The following is a 21768-nucleotide window of genomic DNA, read 5'->3' on the forward strand; positions in this document are numbered from 1 at the left end:
AGCCACGGCCGCTGAGCCTGCGCGTCCGGAGCCTGTTGCTCCGCAACGGGAGAGGCCACAACAGGGAGAGCCCCGGGGACCCCAAAAAAAAAAAAAAAAAAAAAAAAAAAAGTAAAGCCCTATGTAAAAGATGGACAATGTGTGTAAAAGTGCCTGGCACACTGCATTTCTCACTATTATAGCAATTAAATATTCCTGTTCCTTTTCCACTAATTCACTCTATTTTTAAAAAGATAAAGACTTGAGCCTGAGGGTAGAGACCACAATTTTTGTTACCAACTTTGTATCTCCAACATCTAGGACAATGATGCATACTGTAAGTGCTTAATATATGTTCACTGAAAAACGCAACTATTATGCTTATAATTTAAACAGTGGGCATCAGTAAGCATATATGTACATATCTACCAAACTGCACTGTATTTAGGATTTAAACTAACAATCCAAAAATACTACATATTTATTAATCCACAGCATAGGCCTTGTATATTCCTAGTGTTACAGAGCAGTGGCTTATAAACTTACTTTTACTTTAATCCATAGAAAGAAATAGATTCCCTGACCCAGTAAATATATATGTTTATATATGTCTCTCTGTGTGTATTTATATACATAAACACACATATATAGATGCATACATCATATATATAATTATACACATACACACGCACATACAGTGGTAAAACAAGTTCCACGAAGTAATACTTACCCTTACTGCATGTAATGCATGCTGATATTTCCTGTTCTCCCTTATTTCATTTAAAAAATTTATCATGACCATTAAATCAATTTTAATGCCCACTACTACCTTGCAGTATAAGATTTAAAAATTAATACTAAAATAATACCCATCATACAGATGAAACAGTAGGGTGAAATACTTGCCTATCAGAAAGTTCTGTTTAGGACAGTTTGTTCCTTATAGTTATTTCTGAGACAATCAATAGAATCGTGAACACAACTAGGCTCTCCTGTGTCTGGTTCTCCCATGCACCTGTCACTAAGCCTTACTCTCTACGTAAACTTAGAGGATATGGAAAAAAAAAAAAAAAAAATCACACAACTAACACAAGCTCTTTGCAAATTGTGCAAGAAAAGTACAATAAACATTTAGAGTGCCAGAAATACTTGGATAAATAGTATATATTGTATAAGTTACACAGAGTTAAGGTCAAAGGTTCTTTGTTTTCTTGCAAATACAAGGTAAGAAGTAAAAATAAAAATTCAGCAAGTCAGAAAATTTTTCTTCAGTTATTTCTTTTCCCAAAAAAGCTATAGTTAAGCTTTCGAGAGCAACTTCTTTTTTACAGGCCCTCTGTGGAAAGACATATAGTCACTGAGTCAAGTGTAACAGTTTGGTATGTTTATTCTTAAGGTTTGGAGATCAGACACAAGGATCTAATTCCTTTCACAGATACCAAATATATTCTGGCACACTTGGTAGTACAGCCTGCTGAAACTATTTTCCATGCTCAAAAACACTGTTTTATTTTCTCTCTGATAATTTATAATATCCAGAGTCCTTTCTATTTTTCTCATTTATGCTCCTTCCTTTGAAAGAAATCCTCTTTCAAAAAAGTCAAAGAAAAGAAAATGAAAAGACAAGCCAGAGACTGGGAGAAACTATTCGCAAATCAATTAACTATCTGATAAAGGACTTATCTCCAGAATACATATATATTTTTAAAAACACATAATTTAATAATAAGAAGAACCCATTTTTAAAAAATGGGCAAGGGACTTAAACAGATGTTTCACCCAGAAGGATATACAAATGGCTAATAAGCACATGAAAAGATGATCAACATCTCTAGTCATAAGAGAATTACAAATTAAAAACTATGAAGTACCACTTTACATCTACAGGAATGACTATAATCAAAAAGACAGTAAGTGTTGGTAAGAATGTGGAGAAACTTGGAACCCTCATATACTGCTAGGGGGAACATAAAATGGTACAGCCACTTTGGAAAAGTTTGGCAATTTAAAGTTAAAAAAAAAAGTTTAACATAACTTTACAATATAAACAACTTTCATATCCAAGAGAAATGAAGACATATGTCCACACAAACAATTGTATGCAAATACAAAATTTAAAGCAGCATTATTTGTAATAGTCAACAAGTGGAAAGGATCCAAATGCCCATTAATTGATGAATGGGTAAACAAAATACCTTATACAATGGACTATAACATTGTTACATGCTACAACATGGATGAGCCTCAAAAACATTATGCTAAGTGAAAGAAACCACATGAGAAAGACCACACAGTGCTTGATTTTCTCTATGTGAAATGTTCAGAAAAAGCAAATTTATAGAAGCAAAACATAGATTAGTAGTTACCTAGGGGTAAGAGTGGGGACTGACTATAAATGGGCACAAGGATCTTTTGGGAGTGATGGAAATGTTCTAAAACTGGATTGGGATGTTTGAGCAACTCTAAATTTACTGAAAATCACTGAATTGGATCCTTAAAACTGGTTAATTTTTTTTTTGGATCTTACACAGAACTCTGGGTTCAAAAATCAGTACTTGAACTTTGCATTTTAGCCCAGCAGGGCCACCCAAGTGACATTTCCGGGGAACAGAATCAACTTCCAGTAAATCAGCAAGCTTCCACCACAAATGGAAATATTCAAATGAATATTTATAAGAAAAAATTGAAGGTATACTGGAAAGACAATGTTTTTTTAATTGTTGAAATGCCTACTGCTTCAAGCTAACAGTTTAAACTAAAAATCAGGATGTTGTTGGGTGGGGAGAGTAACGAACATTTTATGAGTGACTGTGCAATCTTGTTTGTTATTACTGAAGGAAAAAAGAAAAGGAAACACTGCCCAGTGCACCATGTTCATTTTGATTTCCAATGACAGAGACTGTCATGGTGTTTGGTGGCAGAGCAGAAAGAGCACTGAAAAAACTGGTTAATTTTATGGTCTATAAATTATACTTTAAACAACAGTTTTTTTTTAAACTCAAAGAAAACTATTTTAAAGACTGTCCATGTATCTGGTATCATTCCCACTAGGATGACTTTCTTTTGGGTTTCCTACCTGTTTATTGAGTACCTACACTGGGACAAGAACTGTGCTAAATGTTAGGATAAAAATGTATGTTTCTAGACCTAAAAGCTCCATCTACTGAGGGAGACAGACACGTAAACAAATGTGCAGGGGGAAATGTTATGATTGCTATAACAGAAGTACAATGTCCAATAAAGGCAGGGTTCAGAAAATCCCCCAAAGAAATAAGAGGTTAAGCTATGTCTTGCAAGATGAGTGAGCAGGTATTCACCTGCCAGGCAAGAGGGGGGAGGGAAGCATATCAAGGGGAAGGTCTTCATTATGTATAATAATTAAGTGACCAGGTTTTAGAAGATCTGAATCTTAGGCTGTGGCTCTTTTGAAGGCTATGTAACCATAGGCAAGTTACTTAACCTTCCTTGGCTTCAATTTGTTCAAATTCAAAATGAAAGGAATGGGCTACATTATCTCTATGCACATCTAACCATCTTACCATCATTCTATAAAATATTATTCTCCATTTAGGGAAGTCAAGAAATAGCATAGCGAAGGATCTATATTCTTGATCTACCATAACACTGCATATTTATCTATATAAAGAACAATTTCCTAATTACAAAAAATACAGGTCTCTAAATGAGCAAAACTGATTTTAAGATAAGAATCCCAAAAGGGAAGGCACTGGGTTATTATTTATAAAAATAAGCAACACATACTGAGCACTTATTTACCAAACACTGTGCTCAAATGTCTCACTGGTTTTGCCTCACTGAAACTTTACAAGCAGCTCTAGGAGGTAGAGGAGTACTGTTAATTCTCCAATTTTATTTATTTTTTAAAATTTGGCCATGCCACACAGCTTACGGGATATCTTAGTTCCCCGACCGGGGGTTAAACCTGGGCCCTTGGCAGTGAAAGGGCAGAGTCCTAACTACTTGACCACCAGAAAATTCCCAATTCTCCAATTTTTTTTTTTAAATAAATTTATTTTTGGCTGCGTTGGGTCTTCATTGCTGAGCGTGGGCTTTCTCTAGTTGCGGCGAGTGGGGGTTACTCTTTGTTGTGGTGCACGGGCTTCTCACTGCAGTGGCTTCTCTTGCTGTGGAGCAGGGGCTCTAGGCATGTGGGCTTCAGTAGTTGTGGCTCGCGGGCCCTAGAGCACAGGCTCAGTAGTTGTGGCTCATGGGCTTAGTTACTCCACGGCATGTGGATCTTCCCGGACCAGGGCTCGAACCTGTGTTCCCTGCGTTGGCAGGTAGATTCTTAACCACTGCACCACCAGGCAAGTCCCCCCAGTCCTCCAATTTTAAAGATGAGGAATCTGATACTGAGAAGATTGAGGCAGTAAGTGGCAGAGCCAGCATTTAAACCTAAACCATCTAACTACAAATCCTGCACACTCAACCAGACTCCAGTGATAACCATAAGATGTACAAGATACGTGACAGTTTTAACTTACGACAGGTGACAAGAAGCCTATTCATACAAAATGACTGAAAATGAAAAATAAACTAGGCAGAGGGAGAAGCAGCAGATCGAGAAAATATTATTTACTAAAAGGGTATGTGAGTGCCCATTTGAGTGTATTTTTCACTGCCACAAAGACTTACTGAACTTATTTCCTGCTGTGAATCTTGCAGGTGCTGCTGAAGAGGGCCCAGCTGGGCCTTCCCTGACTCCACACTCTCCTCCAACTCTGCTGTTTCTTGCTGTAGGCGATTCAGCTCTTCCCTAGCTTTGGCCAGCTCTTCTTCGTAAGTGGAGATCTGTGATTCTTGACTAGTTAATTCAGCTTTCAGGGATGAGATCTATAACATGGAGGTGAATGAGAAGAAAGGGGGATTAAAAAAAGAAATGTCATTAAAAGATTCCATAATGCATTAGGTTTATTTGTTTAGTTTACTTTTTGGTGGGTTTTTTATGTATTTTTTGTAGAGAAGGGCAATCAGGGGACTGACAGAGGAGAGTGGAAGGCACAGGTACCATACCTCCAACTAAAATTTGGAAAAAAAATATATGAAGTGTCCTACTTCCCCTGTAATTTCTGGATGAAACATGCCCCATCTCCTTCAATTCCCTGAACTTCATGTTGACTAGACTGCCATCTAACAATAAAAGCAACAAGAAGCAGAGAATGTTTCCATCTTAAGCCAGCAAAAGCAACTAAGGTATAGATACAGGCAGCAGTAAACCGCCAGACTTTACCAGCTGGGCCTCCTCAGCACACTTCTTCCTGACTTCCTGCAGTTGCTCCTCCAGCTGAGCTTTCTGCTCATCCAGCCCATCAAGGAGTTCCTGTACTTGCTGTTTCTGGGCCTGCAGTTTTTGCAGATTAGTATTCTCCCTTTGAACTTCATCTTGAAGATCCTGAAATACAGGGAAATTAACGTATTTATTATCTTTGGAGGCAGGGGAAGGTTAACAATTTATAAAAGCCTATCTTAAGGGAAAGTAAAGTCTCATCTTATTAAGTACATTGTGTTGATGGATTGGAGGATTCACAGCTTTAAATACAATCTTTACTTGAGGACTTCTTCCCTAGATTCCAGATTTAGAAATTCAATTTGCTTACTCAAATCCATCCTTGGATGTCTGATGGGCTTCTCTAACATATCAAAAACAGAACTCCTGGCATTTCCCCCACCCCATCTGCTTTATCCTCCATCTTCCCCCCTCTCAGTTTCTCTGGCCAAAAAATATAGCATCTTCTTTGACTCTTCTCTTTCTCTCACATCTCATCTCCAATCTGTCAGCAAATTTTTTGCTCCTTCCTTCAAAATATACTTTAAAAACTGGCCACGTTTTTCTTCAACGTTGGTCCCAGTCACTTTTCTCTCTCTCCTAGACTGCTGCCTTCTAATTGGTTTCCCTTCTTCCATGCATGCTACCTTGCAGTTTATTTTCAGCACAGCAGCCACTGTTAAAAACCTACGTCAGATGATGTCACTCCTCTACGCAAAACTCTGCACTGACTTCCCATCTCCCTTACTGTAAAAACCCAAGTCTTTACAATGGCCCCACGTGATCCCATCTCCCGCTTCATTTCCTACTGCTCTCTCCCTTGCCCACTCTATTTCAGCCACACTGGCCTTACTGCTGCTTCTCAAACCTGTTAGATATGCTCCCTTCTCGGGATCTTTCACTGATTATCCCCTCTTCCTAGAAAGTTCTTCCCCCAAGTATCCACATGCCTCAATCCCCCATCTCTTTGAAGTCTTTGCTCAACTGTTAACTTCTCAGTGAGGCCTTCCTCACCATCACCCACCACCATCTCCCTCCACTGATTCTCCTTCATATACAGCATATAATTTTATTTATTTTCTAGAAGAGCTTTTATTGAGATAATTTACATATCATACAATTCACCCATTTAAAGTCAATGGTTTTTAGTATATTTACAGAGTTGTGGAACCATGACCACAACAATTTTAGAACATTTTTGTCACTGCAAAAAGAAACCCCATACCCGTTAGCAAGTCACTCCCTATTTCCCTCCCAATCACTCCAGCCCTAGGCAACCACCAATCTACTTTTTATCTCTATAGCTTTGTCTGTTCTAGATATTTTATATGAATGGACTCATACAACGTATTTTTTTGTGACTGGCTTCTTTGCGACTTAGCATGTTTTCAAGTTGCATCTGAGTTGGCATAAAATAATTAAATAGCTTTATGAGATATAATTTATACAACCATAAAAGGTGCCCATTGTAAGTATACAACTCAGTGAGTTTTAGTTAATATATACAGTTGTGCAATGATCATCACAATTCAGTTTTATAACATTTCCACAACCTAAAAAGTTCCTTCATACCATTTAGGAGTCAATTCTCATTCCCATTTCAAGCCCCAGGCAACCAATGACCTGCTTTCTGCTGCTATAATTTTACCTTTTATAGACATTTCATATAAATAGAATCATATAATATGTAGTCTATGGTAATGTGTAGTCTACCGTATTCTTTTTTTGTTTTGTAGCCTACTGTATTCTTATACCCAGTATATTTTGAGATTCATCCATGTTACTGCATGTATACGTAGTTTGTTCCTTTCTATTGCTTAGTAGTATTCCATTGTATGGATATACTTTTGATGGACATTTAGACTGATCCTAGTTTTGGCTACTATGAGTAATAGAACGTATCTCCTTCTATTAGAATGTAAGCTCCATGAGTCCAGGGATATTTGCGAATTTTGTTCACTGCTATATTCCCAGTTCCCAGTATACAAGAGGTACTCCATTACTATTTAGTGAATGATGAATAACACAGTAAAGGTGTTAATTCTCTCCTAATTAATCTATACACTCCAATGAAAATCCTAACAAGATTTTCCAAGGAACCTGAAAAGCTCTGGAAGAACATATTCTAAAAATTATTTGGAAGAACAAAGAAAAAAACCAAAAACAGCATTATAAAATGTAAAAAGGACTTACCCTATAAGATATTATGAATTACTGGAAAGCTAAGATAACTATGACAGCTTGGTTTGATGCAAGGATAGACAAACAGATCAAAGGAAGAGAAAACAGAACTTAGACACAGATCTAGATATATAAAGAAAAAATGATGAGAAAGCATGACATTAAAATTGACTGGAGGAAAAGAGAACTAACTATTCAGTAAATGATGCTGGGCATACCCGTATGGCAAGAAGAAAAAAATTATAAGTCTCTAAATCATACCAAACAGAAAAATTAATTCCAGGTATACTACAGACCTAATGTGAAAGACAAAACTTTAAAATGTGCAGAAGAAAATACAGATCTCAGTGTAAGAAAATGTCTTAAAACAAAAAAAGATAAACCATTCTGAAAATGACCTGTTTATTTATTCATCTATGTGCTAGATCTTATGCTTAATGATAAAGGATACAGAGATTAGGGGCTTCCCTGGTGGTGCAGTGGTTAAGAATCCGCCTGCCAATGCAGGGGACACAGGTTCGAGCCCTGGTCCAGGAAGATTCCACATGCTGTAGAGCAACTAAGCCCGTGCACCACAACTACCGAGCCTGCACTCTAGAGCCCACGCACCACAACTACTGAAGCCCGTGAGCCTAGAGCCCGTGCTCAGCAACAAGAGAAGCCAGCGCACTGCAACAAAGAGTAGCCCCCGCTCACCACAGTTAGAGAAAGCCTGCATGCAGCAACAAAGACCCAACACAGCCAAAAATAATAAATAAATAAATTTATTTTTAAAAAAACGGATACAGATTTAAAAAAAATACAGTGGGAAATCTCTGTACAAGGGAGAGCTGAGAGACAGATGAATGCAACCTTGCCATTATCATTACCACCATGAAACACAGCAGCCAAGATGGCCAAATTTACACATCCTCTGACAATTGGGGTTCCTCATTTGAACCAGAGAAGATCACTTGAATGACTATTTTCCCAGTTCTCTGAAGAATGGTAAATTACTAGTACCACTGCAGATGCACAGGAGAGAGGTTAATTCATTATATACAAAGGATTCCATAGGGAATTAGGACTTGATTGTCTCCAGGAACCACGGGTGAGAAAGAAGAATGGATTGATAACTCCTAAGGCATGTGTCTGCACGAGGTGGGCAGAGATCTCGAAGAGAGTGAAGTAAAATTGTGAACACAAGTTTCTAAAAGTAACAATATCCTTTAAATAACATACTATTCAAAGACCCCAATGATCATTCATCAGAATAAGAATCTAAGAAAATAGAAGAAAAACTTATCAGAAGGTCTCTGAATGATTGCATGACTTATACAAGATCACATCATCAACATGACAGCAAACATTTTCAACGGCCCTTACATTGTGCTAGGTACTGTTACACTCATTTACACCCCATATGACAAATCTATGACGTAGATACTATTATTCACATTTTACACATGAGAAAACTGAGGCACAGATGAGCAAGTAACTTGTTCAAAGATACAATTAAGCAAGTGATAAATTCAAACTAGGTTTTTAAAAAAATTTTTATTGGAGTATAGTTGCTTTACAATATTGTGTTAGTTTATACTGTACAGCAAAGTAAATCAGCTATATATATACACACATCTCCTCTTTTTTTGGATTTCCTTCTCATTTAGGTCACCAGAGAGCATTGAGTAGAGTTCCTTGTGCAATACAGTAGGTTCTCATTTCTCCTTCCAGAGTCTGAGCTCTGCTATATGCTATGCTACACACTGTCTGTAGACTAAATTTTTCACACATGTGCCACTATTTTTCAAATATATGCAGATGTTTCTGTGATTAAATAAGACACTGAACAATGTTTTTAATAATTGCTTTTTAACTTATATTTTCTCAACCAACTGATCAATTTAAAAGTAAAACTACTACCATGCTGCTTTCCTTAAAAAATTCCCTTAGGGCTTCCCTGGTGGCGCAGTGGTTGAGAGTCCGCCTGCCGTTGAAGGGGACACGGGTTCGTGCCCCGGTCCGGGAGGATCCCACATGCCGCAGAGCGGCTGGGGCCGTGAGCCATGGCCGCTTAGACTGCGCGTCAGGAGCCTGTGCTCCGCAACGGGAGAGGCCACAGCAGTGAGAGGCCCGCAACGGGAGAGGCCACAGCAGTGAGAGGCCAGCGTACCACAAAAAAAAAATTCCCTTAAAAGAGCCAACACAATGGATGATCAATGAAAGACTCTTCTTGGGCTAACATTCCATGAGTCTAGGTGATTACAGATTCATAATGGTGAGCTCTGCTAGTACTTTATTATTAATTTAGCAGCATGCCTAAATTTTTTTTTAATGCCTAAATTTTTAACCTTGCTTACACTGTTAACCGATCCACACTCAAAATGGAGATACACCTTTAGATATGCACCTCACATTGGCTCTCAACAGATACATGCTAGTTTTCATTGTCCCTCTCCTGATTCATAATTTATTTTGCCTTTGTTTCTCCTATTCCAAATGTCTAACTTTCTTTAAAAAATAACTCATTGCAAAGGAGATTTCTTTAATCACTCTGCTATTTCAAAAATACGCGATGGTTCCCTCTTATCTATAGGATAAAGTAAAACAGGCTACAAGATACCTTAGAACCTTCAATTCTGGGCCCAACATTATCCTTCCTCTTTTACTACCCTCTTTTCTTCGTGGTCACCTGTGCCCCATCCTCAATAGACCCTCTTTCTCCAATAGACAATATACTTCAATGTCCGTGTGCCTTTCCTACACCATCTGCTCTGCCTTGAATGCCCTTCCACACCATTGCTATCTGGAAGCTCACTTTTCATTCTTCAAGGCCCAGCCAAATTTAATATCCTCTGACCCACCTTGAAGTTCCTTTACCTGTGCCCTTACAGCAGTTTGTACCTAACCTCTATTATGACACTTACTACACTGTATTATAGTTACCTCTAAATAATAACCTGCTGAAGGACAGAGCCAATGCCTCATCTTTCTTAGAGGTTCCACAATCTAGTACAATACCTCGCACATTCCAGACGATTAATTACGCAATGATTCGTAACTATCACAAGGATTCTAGTATCTGGGAGAAACTAGTGGGAAACGTGCCTGAGGCTGACAGAAAGGGCTTTATGTTCTTTCAACATACTATGGGAAAGCTTCACTCTGCATTTAAACTATAGCAAAATATTAAAACTAGCCTCTAACTGACCTATAATAAATGCATTTTGTTAAATTAAAATAATATCTAAATTTCTATACTGATTCAATATTTGTACAGTCAATAGACCAAGACCGATTTGACATTTAAAATTTCCAGGGGGGCTTCCCAGGTGGTGCAGTGGTTGAGAGTCTGCCTGCTGATGCAGGAGATACGGGTTCGTGCCCCGGTCCGGGAAGATACCACATGCCGCGGAGCGGCTGGGCCCATGAGCCATGGCCGCTGAGCATGCACGTCCGGAAAGGGACTTTCCTGGCGGTCCAGTGGTTAAGACTCCATACTTCCAATGCAGGGGACCCGGGTTCAACTCCTAGTCAGGGAATTAAGATCCCACATCCCACGTGGCACAGCCAAAAAGTTTAAAAAAATTTTTTAAATAATAAAATTTCCATTATATGGAAATAATCTTTACTGATTTAGCATGTCACTGTGGCATATATCTTTCTCATGCTTTTAAACTTATGAATTTCTTTTTTTACATTTATATTATATTTTATTCTTACTCCTCAGAAAGGCATAGTAACAGCTTCACTTTAACGCAGTAGCTTGAAAAACTACAGTGGTTTGAAAAATTCTCATAATTTAATTACAAAATATTTTGAAAGTATGCCACCTGCAGATCTGAAGTAATTTTAGATTTGGGAAAACAACACACTGTCAATACTCTGTTCATAAAATTATTATATGGTTTATATATAATGATATACTGATCCAAAAAGCATTTTTAAAGAAATGCTTAATAGGAATAGGAAAAATATGTTACTTATTCCCATCTTCGAATATTCTAGTCTAATTTCCTACCCTCTCCCAAACCCCGAAGAAAAATCTTGGACTTCACATCACTAACAATACCCAGCCTTTATATAAATAGATGTAATTATGATGTCTCTACTTACATTGTAAGTACAATTAGAAAAATAAAATTTGCCTTAAAAGGGTCATGTAACGTAAGAAAATGTCTAGGACATAATGCTAATTTTTAAAAGTTGAATACAGGGACTTCCCTGGTGGCACAGTGGTTAAGAATCCATCTGCCAAGGCAGGGGACATGGGTTCAATCCCTGGTCCGGGAAGATCCCACATGCCGTGGAGCAACTAAGCCCATGCGCCACAACTACTGAGCCTGCGCTCTAGAGCCCGCGAGCCACGACTACTGAAGCCCGCACACTCTAGGGCCCGTGGCAACTACTGAAGCCCGCGCACCTAGAGCCCGTGCTCTGCAACAAGAGAAGCCACCGCAGGAGAAGCCCGTGCACCGCAACAAAGAGTTGCTCCCACTCGCTGTCTAACTAGAGAAAGCCCACGCGCAGCAACGAAGACCCAACACAGCCAAAAACATAAAAAATAATAAAAATTAAAAGTTGAATACAAAGGCATATACAGTATAATGGCAAATAAATATAAAGCCATTTATATACATTCATAGAAAATATAGCAAAATGTTAACAACGGCTCTCCCTGGAACGTGAAATTGTAGGGTTTCTTTCCTTTTATATTTTTCTATATTTTACATGATTACTAGGGACCCATATTACCTTTATAATCATAAAATGTCAAGTTTGCAGTTTTTTAAGTATCACATACCTCTCATGGTTTCATACCAATATAAAAATATTCCAATGTAACTGAATTTTTATGTATGAACTACCAATAGTGGGATTGATGCTGGTTTCCTTTAATAAAATGAACCAGATTTCAGAACTTGCATTTTTAGAGAGTCACTTTAAACGCACCCCTAGAAGAAAAGTTTATGCAAGAGGAAAGGGAATAAACAAGGCAATATAATATTTACTCATTCTTGCCCTTTCTCTTCCAAAGAGCAAACACATTCACTCAAATTTCCCAACCTCACTTCTTGGCTATAGTAAAAATCCACATAGTAACACAAAAGCACAGGCCTTAAGCGAAAGGTTACTGAGAAACTACCTCACATTAGTGATATATTTTAAGTTGGATAGATGTCCACATTAAAATTAATTATAATTAATGTTTCTCCATGTCTCATCTAAATATGAGAAAGATCTTCTCTGAAAAAAATTCCAACATTAATCCACACACACAAAGGTCTTTTTCAGTAAGCAAACTTAGTAAACTGCACAAAATCAAAAGGAACAGATGCAAACATACACGTGAACAAGAATCAGAATCAAACCTCACTGTAAAATTACTTGGTAAGACTACTACCACTGTAATGCATTTTCACAAAAATTTCAATATCCAAATATACTTGGCTATTTTATTTTGGTACAGACTTGCTTATCCTGAGACTAAGTAAAGTCAACAGATGTACATCTCCCTCCCTGCCCCCACCTCCTGCCCACCCTTGACTAGGGCAGCAGCAGGTTCTCTTGCAAACAGTGTCTTCCACTAAACTAGGATAACTTTCTTTTTATCTTAAGGTAGCCCTTTGGGAAAATCCTCTCCTGAATTAGTGCGCAACCTCAGTTACTATCAAATGCCATCTCATCAAGTGAGTGAATAAAGACATTTGCAGATGCCTTCCTAGTTACGTTCTACTTTCCATGATCATGCTCTACTTACTCACCTGTGTCATCAACAACAAAAGAAAAGAGGATAGCAGCAATTAGAAAATGGCAAGGATAAAGTGAACAAGACTTCTGTAATGCGTTGCCAAGGTCTGTTTTAGAAAAATACCAAAGCAAGCCACATCCAAGGTTCCTCATCCAGGAATGAAGGGATCCTTGAACTGGGATCTTGGCTTTATTTTAAAATAAATTTCAAAAAAATAAGAAAAATAAATTTCAAGGAAAGTGTCCTATTTTCTAGAAATCACACAAGTTAAAGAAAATGATAAATTTGTCCCCATTCCTCCATATTCCCTGATGTGCTACGGGGGGTAGTGGAAATAAAATTTAAACAAATACATAAAAATTCTCAGCTAGGGCTTCCCTGGTGGCGCAGTGGTTGAGAGTCCACCTGCCGATGCAGGGGACACAGGTTCGTGCCCCGGTCTGGGAAGATCCCACATGCCGCGGAGCGGCTAGGCCCGTGAGCCATGGCCGCTGAGCCTGCGCGTCCAGAGCCTGTACTCCGCAATGGGAGAGGCCACAACAGTGAGAGGCCCGCGTACCGAAAAAAAAAAAAAAAAAGAAAAAAAGATTTAAAAATTCTCAGCTATATTTAAGAATAAAATAATTAATTTTAGCAACCCAAGTCAGTTGTACAACTAAAGAGGTAAATCTATGAAATATGAATACATTTGTATCTGTTTCATATAAATACAGAGTAAAAAATAAACAACAGGACACTAGTTTATGAATAAAACTTAAAAAAAACCCCAAACCATATATACAGTATATCTATACTTGTACACTAGTATATCCATACTTGAAGACTATTAAAAAGAACAAAGGTAACTTGAAGTATTTTGGTAATCTTACAGAAAATACTATTTAAGTGATTAAAAAAAAAATTCTACAGACTTAATCCAAAACTATAAATAATCAGGTACATTCGTTACGTTGGCCTAATTCTCAAAATGGAAGTTATAGGAATATTCTCTCCTTTTTTAAAAATTTATTTATTTTTGGCTGTGTTGGGTCTTCGTTGCTGCGCGTGGGCTTTCTCTAGTTGGGGAGAGCAGGGGCTACTCTTTGTTGCGGTGTGTTCTCATTGGGGTGGCTTCTCGTGTTGTGGAGCATGGGCTCTAGGCACGTGGGCTTCAGCAGTTGTGGCACATGGGCTCAGTAGTTGTGGCTCGCGGGCTCTAGAGCGCAGACTCAGTCAGTAGTTGTGCTGCACGGGCTTAGTTGTTCTGCGGCATGTGGGATCTTCCCGGACCAAGGCTCGAACCTGTGTCCCCTGCATTGGCAAGAGGATTCTTAACCACTGCACCACCAGGGAAGCCCCTAGGAATAGTCTTCATATAAAAAAGTATCAACTATAGAGCAAGATGTTTAAGTCAAAGACCAGAAAGGGAGTCTATTAAACTAGGGTAGATGTTAGAAAACCCTACTAACAGCCTGCCTTTATTTCTCAATCATATGCTTCTCAGCATGTTCTAAGAACATTATCGCCAGGAAAAGAATGTTGAGCTCATGTATCTAATTTTATTTCTACCCAAAATAAGCCATCCTTCTTCATCTAGCGAAAAAAAATATGGGCAATTACTATGAACTACTAAATCTTTACTGATAACGTTTAAATAATTGGGAGCTTCTCTCTCATGAAGGTAGTATGAACAATATGGAAATGTCTGACTCTTCATGATACCAGCTGTGCTCCTGATCCATTCTGCCTGTGGTTTCTGAGTGTGTGTTGCCCTATTTTTAATTTCATGCACAAAATGGAAGTTTATTCATTTCTACTGTCAGTATCTTCCTTAAATTTACCTCCATCTAAGAATACATTACCATACATAGTGAAAAATAAGATCCAAGGTACAATTTCTAAGCTTAAGGAGCTCACAATGTAAGCTATAAGATATTGGAATCTATATACATACACATTAAGATAGTACAATAAGGTAACGTACTGAACGTGCCATATAAGTGTACACACACTTCTCTGGGAGTTCCAACACAGGAAAGACAGGTATAGACTGAAGGGACAGAGAAGAGAAAGTTTAGAAAAGTGGTCAGTTTGAGCTGGACTTTAAGGCATGGGTAGAATTCACATAAGCAGGGGGGTAAGGAACATTCTAGGTTGCAACAACAAAAGGTATAAGGGTGGGAATAAAAAAGAGCATGTGTATGGCGCACAGTTCAGAGGCAGGCAATCAAAAAATAAGTAGTACAAGAGGATGGCCTATAATTTTTTTCCAATTCCAATATATCCATGAGGATGACATCCTCCCATTATTAACAGTGGCAGTGGGCAGCAGTAAAGATTTTCACATCTGAGAGTCATAACTAAAATTGGTTTAGGAAGAAAGTCAGGAGGAGGATGGAGTAAGCACTTACATCTGACGTCAAAATTTCAGATGTTAGGTGATAGGGGTGGCAGTAGTGAGAAAGAAAAACACTGACAGAAACAGAAAAGTTCAAAACTTGAAGCCAATTTTTTTCAACAAGATGAGACTCATTTTAGATATACTGGCTTTGAAATGATAAACCTCAAAATGCCTAACTGGAGATGTCAGACTAGCACTCAAGAGAACTGAGGGCTTGACAAATATTTGTGAGTTATCAGTATACGGATTACAGGGGGTATGGAAAAGGGAGGAAAGAGGGGGTCAGAGTGTGTCCGTCTGTCCCTGGCAAAGGCAACAGAAGCAAAAGGTCAAAGAGGTGGGGCTATGAATATCTAGGAGAATGCAACCCAAGAAGTCAGTAACCAATGTAGGAAGGACCAACGGATTTGGCCTTAAGATTATTCTTGGTCCTGGGGAGATAAATTAAGCACAATGGTATGGGTGAACAGGAAACTAAGTAGGGTTACTGAAAAGCTAGGAAGGGGGAAAAGGGCCACACAAAGAAACAACAATAGAGAAAAACAGGCTGGTAGCTAAAGTGACAGCAACAACAACAACAAAAAGGTATTTTCAAATTGGTTAGTCCTATGTAGCCATGTGAAGATAGAAGTCAGAGAAGAAAGAGCATGACGATGGAGAGTAACAAAGAGATGACAGTAAGATATAGAATACTACTATTAATTAGAACATATACTGAATGCTTACCTTGTGCCAATCACTCTGAGGCACTTTACCTGCATTATATCATTTTATTCTAACAGCAAACTGTTTGGTATTTTTATTATCTCATATTACAGAAGAGAAAACTAATGTGTAGAGTGGTTGAATTTCTTCCTTAGGATCTCAAACCTTGGAAGAGCCAGAACCAGGAACTGAATTAAGTTTGTCTGATACCAAGTCGTTTCCTATAAACTTCTATGCAAAACTGAAAAGCATACATATGAGAGGGTGAATTCCTAAATATGTGTTGACTACCTGAAGAAAATTTTTAATAGAACTGTACATATGCAGTTTAAGGTAGGAAAGAATGTGGGTCTACCTTCTCCCTGTAACAACAAAAAGCTCAAACCATAAACATTTGAGATAGAATATCCTTTTACAGTTTCCCCTCCTTGGATCATTTTGGGCCTAATTTCTCCATGGAACTTGACAAACTAGCAGTGTACATCATATGAGTTAAGTGATCATCTCACGACATAAAATAGGAAGTTAATTGCTGGTTTGCTCTTTAAGAAAAAAGTCTTGAACTGTAAGTTTTCAAGATGGTAATTCATGGGAATACATACAGGAAACAAACATGTAGAAATTAATTATGTAGCAGATTTCCTAATTTAACTGAATTAGGGAGACTATATAAATGCTAAAAAAAAACTAATCTTTTGGCACTTTGGTCACATCTAAAGAGGCGTTGAAAGTTTGGTTTCTGTGCTTGAGATATGAGCTCATATAATCACTATCTGTGACTTTATAAATATGGAGAAAAGCAAGAATACTCAGAAAAGCCAAGTTTGGATTAGGCAGAAAGACATTTACTGATGGTCAATATTCCCTTACTTCTCCCTTGATGTCTTCATTTTGGCATTATTCATTAGCACCTACATTAGAAAGTGGGGTCAGAAAGAAGCAGTGAAGTTCTTTGATTCTGATAGTTATTAATAAGCTCTAGTAAACTGCCTTTTGCCAGAGAAATTAGAAAATAAGCATTAGGAGTTCAAGTTAGTTACAGATCTTAATTATTCATGTTATTCCTACTCTGTGCCTCATTACCAATGGCTAAATCAGAGTTAACTCAATAGGTAATACAATACACTTGTTATCATTTTCAGGTAAGTTGTCTTGCTCCAGAAAATTGAAAATAATCACTAAAATGAAAAGTTTTAATTACTTGTAGATGTCAATTATCCATGTTATTCTTAATCTAGTATCTCATTACCATGGACAATACAACACCTGTATTGGGGTGGAATGAGTAATGAATCTACTAATGCAAAGCTTTAATCCTGCGTTTTTTTTTCAATGAACTTGCACGCTCAACCATTAGAACTTGGCCTATACTAACCACGCCCCAAGATATCTTTTATTTACAGCACCTTATGCAAAAAAATTCAACAATTTAGACTTCCTCTGCCAAGCACACATTTTGGATTTGGCAAAGCTTAAGAATTAACATATACCTTACCATCACCACTAAGTAAAAGAAGGACAAGCATATAACAAAGCAATTTTGACTGATAACAAAACTTCTATAAATATAAGAAATCAAATATTCGAGGGTAGCCGATTTAGCCTGAAAAGAACAATGTAAATTTTAGTGTTCTCCCAAAGTGGTTATTTAAAATTCACATCCTCAAAAGATGCAATAGTGAAAAACCATAGATAGATGTACACAAATAAAAAAATATTGTCTACTGCAAAAACGTTTGTACTTTGAAACATTATCTAGCTAAATTTAGAAGCTGTCCAATATTATATCAGTAACTATAACTACCGCTTCAGATTGAGAAAACTTTTGAGATTTTATATTCCATTCTTAAGCTATTTTCAGCAATAACTGCTTAAAGTCTATGACTCTTGCATTTCTTAAGAAGTTGAAAAATTGCACAAAAATAATATAATTGAGGTAACCATTCCATATCTCACTACCACAAAGAGAAATATATTAGTGATCATCTCTTAACTTTGTATTACCTTTAAGAAAATTCCAGAAAAATAAGTACAATAATGGAATCAACTTCTAATAAGAAGTCTCTCTCTCTGGCTTCTTCCTCAGCCCCTCAGTAAATCATTCTCCCCACCCTAGCATGGTCCACCTGTCAGACAATCTCTGGTGAATGTGCTACATTAAAACAAAATAATGGATCTAACAATTTTAGAGTTTTTGCCCATTGCAAACTATCAGGACAAGGAAATCCAACATACAAGTAACATGTTAAGAAATGCCCATCCATGAGCTCTTACTGGCAACTGCTACCAGTGCTTTGGTATCCAACCTCCTGTATGTGCTGGTGTGGCATTTAAGAAGCGGTGCTCCAATAACATGATCACATGCATTGCTTACTGCTCTAAATGCAACACTGCCCAATTTTCTGTATTTTTAATGTTTGAAATACCTCTTTTGTGTCATTTCCCCATCAGAAACTGAAGTTTTATTGTCTTTTCTATTTGTAAAATGAAGCTACTTAGCACTTAGTGAAAATGAATTAAATCTCTTTATGCCAAAGTTTAAGATATCCTGGCTACTAAGCAACTTATAAAATACTACTGTAAATTGTTCCATATCATTTCCCACCCTATCAGTATTATGAGAGACAGTCCTTTAAAATACTAGGTCTCCTAGCTAACAAAATCTCACACCCATGGAAAAGCAATCTGCGTTTTCACGATGATGATGATGATCTCACTCATTCAGTTTTATTGGCATAATAATATTTATATCATAAGTCATTCAAACTTACCTTTAAGGATATAATATGCAGATAAATATCATCTTAAAATACCTTTAAAGCTAGAAATTTACACTGAAAAATACTGCTTGATCATTGTAGTGCAATCTTTGCAGGCCAGAATTAGGAGAAAAATAATCATTTTGCAAAAAGATAAAGATTTATATCACATAAATAATAGGCATTCCCTTGACCTACTCATCAATACCACAACCATCACATAGTAAATGACCCCATACATTTAAAATGAATCCTCCTAAATCAGATATGGAATACTGAATTTTACAGTTCACATACCTGAACCTCGCTTGTTCTCTGTTTAATAGTATCTTCTTTCTCCTTAAGGTCCTGTTCCACATTATTCTTTTCCCTAGAAGACCAGCAAACAATGCAAGAATATTTGAGAACATCAGCTACAGCTGGTATGGTTATCCATCCTCCTAATCCTGAATCGTTTTTTAAATACATAGTGAAACATTCAATTTTTAAATGAAGGGCAGATTTTTCTACCCTCTTTTAACTATTTATGGAATAGAAATCAATATAAGCTCTGTTTGTAAAAAAAAAAATCGCTTTCTCACTAAAATGTGGTGAAGAGAGAATAGATTAAAAAAGGAAGAGGAGAAAAATAATCAATGAAACACTCAGGTTTCACTGATCTCACTGTTGCTATGGAAATGCTGCCCAATGAAAATTGCTGGTGAAAAAAAGGAGGAGTTGCATCAGCTCTGAAGCTTAACTCTTAAGTATCACTGTCAAATAAAATGAAAATGGCTAATAGAAACAGTCAACAAAATTAGGGAAAAGGACATTTACTGAAGTGTTAATTTCCTCTTAAATCTCACTTGTGTGCACCAATTTTAGAATGAAACAACAGAGAAAATAGAAAAAGATCCTCAAAACACAGGCCATTTGCTCTATTAAATACCACATCTGCTCAAAAGCTATTTTAGGATCACCCATAAATACCAATTGATCAAATATATAAGACAATGTACACTAAGTAAAAAAAGAATCACATTAGCATTTATCTCTTTCTACTCTTCAGGTCAAACATGTTAGGATCCACTTTTAGTTTGAAACATCATTATCTAAAGTCTTACATGCTTCCATCAGAGCTGGATTCCTAAAGTGAATCTTAAGCAACCTTAAATTCAGAATTACAAAACAGAGCTATTTTTTTTTGACATAACAAATTTAAATGCCCGTTTGTACTGAAGTCTCCCCACCCCACCCCCACTCCTTTCACATTCTTTTTCTACAAAATGAGAGGAAAAAGCCATAGATTTCTGCAGCAATACATTTTTGGGGTGGGGGAAAGGTAAAAGAAGGCAATAAGAAGGGAGGATGCCATTCAATAAGTCCTCCAGATTAGTACTGCAGAGTTTCTTCTTAGAGCTTCATGACTATATTTCAGTTTCATCCCAGACATAACCCAAACAGAGGATCAGCCTCCATTAAGCTGAGGCATAAAGTAAAGTGAGAAAATTACACCAAAGGAGATACTTAAGGGAAAACTACATGCTACATTTATATTTCTCACCTTTTTTGAGGTGAGATTTTAAATGTAGACAAAAATCAACTGTTTTGGATATGCAGGTGCAATGCTCTTAAGATTTATATGGGAGGGAAAAAAGCACAATAATGAAGTTATTTGTATACTGTTACTTTTAAATACTTGAGATGGCCAAGGAGCTCACTAACCGTTTGTCAGATGGGTCAAAATGTGGGTCAAGATGTCAGTGGAGATTTTAAACATTCTCTTACCATGTGAATCATTGTTGCAGCCCGTTACTCCCATAATACCTCAATCTACTTATTAAGCAAAGTTCATTCCCCACTTCCAATCCTTATAAAATTAGATAAAATTGAAAACTAGAAAAACACAGGAAGAAACATCTAAATATATGCCACAAATTCTGCAAGTGAAATCTTAGAAATTTTTTCTTTCCTCCTTAAGTGAGAAGAGTGTTTTCAGTCCTGCCGCAGCATGTCAAAGATCAGTCACATGAAACACTAGCCTCCTCCCTTCATCCCAAATCCTCAGGCATTCCACACTAGGTCAATATCAGCTCAGCTCCTCCTTTCTGACAGTAGATAATGACAAAAACAGAAGACGCAACATGGTATCATAGACCAAAACTGCACACACTAATGTGCATGTTTGTATTCAATCCTTTCCTGCTCCCCTGTTAACTGCTGTCACTGTGCCTGGTCAGAAGATAAAGTGTGCATGCAGGAAAACAGGGCTGCAAGAAGGCAGTGAGCTGACTTAACACAGCCAAGACACAAGAATGGGAGAGCAAAAGAAGGAAGCTCACTTAGTGAAAAAAGAAAACAGATTACAAAGGACTCTCAGCTCTAACCAGCAAACAGTCTATGTTTGGCTAAAATGGAGGAAGCTTAGAAAGTACAAACTTCTCTTCATAATTTTGGGTGTGGCAGGGGTGTGGAGTGGTGGTGATGTCAAACATCCTGAAGACCATTCTCAACTAAATAAAATATGGGAATCTTTAGGGATTAATTTCTCTTAGTCTGAGATCAATTAAACTTAACTTTCAATCTACTTTTATCTAGTAAAATTCTGGTCTCATAAGTCCTTTTTTTACCAAAACCAAGTAGTATATAACATAAGTACTGAACAAAAAACTTTAAAAATAATAAAATGACCAGTTATATTACTTTCGATAAAAAACATTATTAATGAAAATCTGTCCTATAAACCAGACTGAAAATCAAATAATTT

At 37.2% G+C, this 21768-nt stretch overlaps 1 protein-coding gene across 3 annotated transcripts in view; it reads right to left on the bottom strand.

The window, feature by feature from the left end:
- The window catches only part of EPS15 (epidermal growth factor receptor pathway substrate 15), a 160685-nt gene that overhangs the window by 47245 nt on the left and 91672 nt on the right, over positions 1 to 21768 (bottom strand). For all 3 annotated transcript variants that reach the window (XM_024739268.1, XM_024739269.1, XM_024739267.1), the window contains 3 exons: positions 19320 to 19392; positions 5231 to 5392; positions 4636 to 4833 (listed from right to left, as the gene is read on the bottom strand). In XM_024739268.1, coding sequence (XP_024595036.1) covers positions 4636 to 4833; positions 5231 to 5392; positions 19320 to 19392 — 433 coding nt within the window. The remainder of the gene's footprint in view (positions 1 to 4635; positions 4834 to 5230; positions 5393 to 19319; positions 19393 to 21768) is intronic.

The sequence above is a fragment of the Neophocaena asiaeorientalis genome, unplaced genomic scaffold, assembly GCF_003031525.2.
Source record: "Neophocaena asiaeorientalis asiaeorientalis breed wild unplaced genomic scaffold, Neophocaena_asiaeorientalis_V1.1 scaffold138, whole genome shotgun sequence".
Classification (NCBI taxonomy): Eukaryota; Metazoa; Chordata; class Mammalia; order Artiodactyla; family Phocoenidae; genus Neophocaena; species Neophocaena asiaeorientalis.